Below are 5,261 nucleotides of genomic sequence, written 5' to 3' on the forward strand. Positions count from 1 at the left end.
TGGTGTGTGTGTATGTGTGACTGTGTGGAATGCATTACTAAATGTACTGTATGCTTGGAAATATGCAGAGAAAATGTTGCAAGTACTGGTGACTTGATTTAGCTCACAGCTTCAAGATGAAAAACACAAAGGTTAAAGGGAACAACTGTTGCAGGAAACAAATTATGAAAGGAACCGCGATTACAGCATTTTACTTTGTAATTATGTGAATGTTATATTGTAGATTTTTCTCATTGTAAATGCATCCCATGAAAAGACCAAAACCAACAATGACAACAATAACAATCCTGCCTGTCTAGCCAAAGCCTGATACAGCTTATTTCTATTTGCTACAGAGCTCCTTTGTTTTCCAAAAACGATTAAAAAAACACATCAATGAACCACACTGTTGGACTGGGTGACACATTCCTCCATTATGATGAACATGGCCCCTGTAGTTTACTTTGAGTCAATTCCACATACATAATCCTGGTGCCATAAATTGTTACTAAAGCATCCAGTGTGTATAAATCAGTTGAAACTACTTCCCAACAAAAACAGTGTTTACTACTGTTTGTAAATTTGAGCCTTTTAAAAAAGATAATGTATTTTTGTGTTATTTACATCTTCAGCAGGAGCCGGGGTACCTGGAGTCCCATAGCAGGGTGGGGAAGTCAGTAAGCACCTGGGACACAGAATGAAACATTTTTACTTTTGGTGTTTTCATGGGATTTGTTGAACTTCTGGGGGGAAAAAGCCAGCTGTATCCTTCAAAGCTCATCTCATCTTCTCATGAGGAAACCCTGTAACAGACCATCAGCTGCCACCATTATAACCGCCAGTTCCTAATCTGGTCTGCATCATTGGGGCTCGGTCCTGTTGCTGGTATTACCGACTGAGGGAGATTGGAATTCCTGTCTGATTGATTTACCGGGGTATTGACTGGCAGACCACTCACGGTGTGCTCTATACAGACTGATGTGCGCATGTGTGTATTTTGAGTGTCTGAGAAAAAACAGGAGGTGCTCGTTGCAGAAGGGTCCCTACTGTAATTCACAAAATCTGCTGTGAGGTGATGTATGGAGGGTCCAGAGACAGTATATGGAAATGAGTTGCCGTTAACACTCTCAGAGTAGGGATTCCCTCCCTACTGCTTCCCTGTGTATCAACTGTCTCATGAGATGGCTCACTGCCAGCCCCAGATTCATGTCTGTGTTGTTTGTTAGAATGATTCATGAGGAAAAACTGCCCTACTTTTAAAGGAGAAACCCAGCCCAGTGATCACCGCCTCTTTCAAGATGATGGATCAGACAAAACTGTCTTATTTTTCATGATCTCTGGGCGGTAATCTCGAATGGAGACATGATTAGGATACTTTTGCACTGACAATGAGATAAGGTTCATGTTTTTTTTTCTTTTTATAAAACCATTCACACTCCCCTCTCCCTACCACCTCCAATCATAGCCTGGCTTTCTGTCATCTACATGTCAACCCATTCAGGATCATCATTCATGTGTAATTTGAAATGTAAACATGCTCTATTCTTTCCTCCACCTCTCCTCTCTTCCTTCATTACTGCTCCAGGTGTTCCAGCGGTTACGTCTGTCTAACGGGGACGAGAGTGCCGCCCTTGGGGAGCTTTTGCGATGGAGGCGAGCGCAGTGTGAGGGGCGGGGTGACTGGAAGCACCGTCCGCCTCAGTCCCCACCCCTGCCCCCCACGCTGCTCTGGACAAACAGGAAGGCCTCTCCATGACAGAGGTTGTGTTCCCTCTCTTTCTCTTCAGCCACACTCACATATGCTCTTTTTTTTTTTTTTATGGACCAAGTAACCTCAGAGCCCAGGGACTAGGTTAAAGCTCCAAGCCCCAAAGCATGAGCCTCGTCCCTGGGCTGAAGGTCCTGCCGCTGCGCCTTTGACCTCGACTGTGGAGGATTCCCCAAATTATATGAAAGGAGCTCAGCACTCTGTGACACTGACTGCTGCCTGTGAAAAATGAGTGAAACAGATAGACACAGTAGAGGTTCATGGGGAGCAGCGTTTTTGTTTTTTATGATCAATGATTTTATTAAATATAAGAGACAGACAGAAAAATAAAGATGACATTATTATTTATTTTTCAGTTCTTCTGAGACAAAGGTATTAGGTCTATCAATGGGAGGCTGAATAAAAGAGCAGACTAGCAGTGTTTTCATAGTAGTCAGATATGAAATGGTCCCTTTAGTCCGTCTGAATCCGAGCCTATCATGTTGTTCTGAGCTCCACCCCAAAACATGGTGCTGATTATACTTGACGTGATGTCCTGTGACGTTCCCATGAGTGTGTGTGCACCCCCAGAGTCTCAGATCTCTCTGAAGTTTACAAGTCAACCAACGCCTTCGGACCCCTCCAGTTTTTTGCATCAGTGTACTGACCTAGACATGGGACCTTTTCAGGTACACAGCTCTCATTTAGCGTCTCACGTTTGGGCTCTAAGTGCTACTGCAGCCCTGGCAACAAGCGACCAGGGGTCAGGGTAACCTCAGTATAATATCCCAAGGTGCACTTCTCTTCCCCATTGTTACCACCAGCCTTTGAGGAACAGAAACCTCTGGCCAAAATGCAAACTACTGCACTAACCTTTACTAGTAAAAAAGAGGATCCAACAAAAAACAACCTGCTTTGGTTTAAGATATAAAGGTAAAGCTAAAATAACAGCTTTAGCTGACAGGTATATAGTTCATGTTGTGAACATGAAACTCTGTGCCAAAGTGACACAACTTGTGAAAGATATGTCTAAACAGTTATTATTATCAGTTATACAAAATGATGTATACAGTAGTCCCCATATACTCATATGTACAGACTGACATAAATGACCAAATCAAAACTGTTACTGCGGTTCAGTGAGTGATATAATGGACCGTTTCTAAACAGATCAAAAGAAGAGGAAAAAAACAACAGTCTACACTTGAAAAGTAGCGACTTAACTCTCATTGTGTCTCATTGTGTCTCGTCAACATCTGAACAGTTTCATGTGTTCAGTGTTGTTCAGGAAACTGTGCAGAGCTCAGGAACTCACGCACAGATGAACTCTATTCTTGTACAGATTCTTCCACCGGGGGGTTGTGTCCTCCCTTCATCTCTTTCCCCCCCACTTGACCCAAACAAGCAGACCCATGTCTGCCTCTTGGTCTTTGACCCTGCCCCCACCTTCCTAATGGATCAAACCGGCTCTACGGGTGTCTCCATGGTAACCGCTCTGTAAATACTGACCAGTGTTGTATGTTCTGGCTTTTACTATAGCAGAAAAGCACAGAGATCGAATTGAAAGACGAAGAAGAGATGAGATAATACTGTCTATGATGGTGAAACTGAGATTTAAGAATGTCTTGGGTTAGATGCAATGAGGTAAAGAGAAGAGGTTTATTTTAAAATGTGAATATCTTTTTTTCAGAATGATTGTCTATGGCTATGAAATTCTTTATACTCTATTTAACATTTGTTTTTTTCCCTCTTGACCCCTGTTGTTCTGTTCCTATGATGCAAGGCAGATGTTTTCATTGTATATGGATGTTTTATTGCACAATATTTATGTGGTGTCGTGTTGACTTCTGTAATGGGCTGGGTGTGTCTCCACAAGCTGTTTGATCTTTGAAGATCAGTCTGAATTGTTAGAGCCGCAAGGTATCAATAGCTCTAATTGATTTCTCATTCCCACTGATCATCCACAATGTGTCTGATTGATTCGGGCTTACGAATTAGCAGCACCATCACAGGATCGATCTCAGCTGCTGTCGGTGCATGAAGGTGCACAAATATTCAAGAGAAATTAGAGGCCACTGATATTCACAACAGAGATGGCAAATCAGCTGAGCTGCATTTTTTGACTGACTGGCTGAATGTATAAATACATATTTTTCTTTCACTGCCTGTGCACATCAATGAAACCCTGTGTATCTTATTACTGGAAAATGCATCTGTATCTAAACAGTGTACCTGACTGCTTAATGTGATTGTTGTCTTCAGAAGTTATGTATGCAGTCCATTTTTTTAAAGCAAGTTAATAACAATGCAGCATTTCTTAATAGGTATAGATTTCCTCCATGATTCACACCTGCTGGGATTGAGGTTGCATGAGTAGTTACTGCATTGCAGAACCATGTCGAACATTTTCATCATAGTATGATTCAGCTCATTCACACAAGGATTTAAACTTATCTGTGATCAAACAAAATAGAAAGGAACCAAGATCAAGCTAATCAAACCTTGCCAATGCCAATGAAAGATAATTTATAGCCTCTGTATTGGTCCTTCGTAATTTTTATAGTTTTGTGTATTACCGTGTTTACTGAAATCATGAAATGAGGAGATTGATTGTTTGTTTTTTTTGTCTTTTAAAGCATATGTGCTTTTTTACCTTGCATGACCACAGGTGGGCCCGGCCTGCTATAACATGCTCATGCTGAAAAGATTAAAATGTCTGTCTGATGTGAAGAACTGCTTCCCACGGCACTGTGAATCACCGCACTGTCCCCTGTCTCTCACCTAAACACTCGTCATACATTTACATCCACCTTTAACAAGGCCGTCCCACGCACATATCAACTCCATCATATACAATCCCTGATGACCTCGCTCAGTCTGTCGTAAGCGTTACCAAGCTCTGGCAGCCAGATTACTGCCAGTCATAGTTGTTAGTCAGGAATCTAAAAATCCTCTGCTCTGAGATCAGCTCTCTGGTGCTACAGCCAGTACAGAATGGCCATTTTATTGTCCCCAGTCCATGTATAGTTGTCCAGAGAGACACAATACCTTAGCACCTAAACAGGGGTATCTCACTGCCTTTCATAATGTTGTTTTTTATTGTAGTCTTTCTTTTGTACATGACATACAGTATATTTTAACCTGCATACATATGTGTTTGTGGAAAGAAAAAAGATTGTATGTGATATTTCATAATTATTATCTTCCCAATGTTTTATAAGTACTGTACATGTACAGCAATAAAGCACAATTGTGTCAATGCCAGTCTTTGTGTGTGTGTGTGTGTACGCATGAGAATAGTGCGTGTCAACTTGAGGACTCAGATGTAGTAATAAAAGTGTGGGTCTGTGTGATTGGAAGTGGAGGAATTTCAGATAATGTCATTACGCAGAATGACCCCTATTAGTAACATATGATTATATATCATATAATCGTAGCAGCATTTTAATGATGTAGCTAGCCAAGGTGACATACAAGTGAGTAGTTTAATCAATAGCAATGCATCATATTATAAAATGATTATAAAATACACATC

At 41.3% G+C, this 5,261-nt stretch overlaps 1 protein-coding gene across 3 annotated transcripts in view; it reads left to right on the plus strand.

Annotated features, from left to right (window-relative positions):
* The window catches only part of myo16 (myosin XVI), an 88,155-nt gene extending 83,170 nt beyond the window's left edge, over nt 1-4,985 (plus strand). For 2 of the 3 annotated variants that reach the window (XM_035676552.1, XM_035676551.1), the window contains exon 35: nt 1,565-4,985. In XM_035676552.1, coding sequence (XP_035532445.1) covers nt 1,565-1,735 — 171 coding nt within the window. In that variant the 3' untranslated portion in view covers nt 1,736-4,985. The remainder of the gene's footprint in view (nt 1-1,564) is intronic. The other variant, XR_004797297.1, reaches the window with a different exon arrangement.
* The last annotated feature ends 276 nt before the right edge of the window (nt 4,986-5,261 follow it).

This window comes from Morone saxatilis, unplaced genomic scaffold (assembly GCF_004916995.1).
Source record: "Morone saxatilis isolate NCDOM2014 unplaced genomic scaffold, NCSU_SB_2.0 Contig5, whole genome shotgun sequence".
Taxonomy (NCBI): domain Eukaryota; kingdom Metazoa; phylum Chordata; class Actinopteri; family Moronidae; genus Morone; species Morone saxatilis.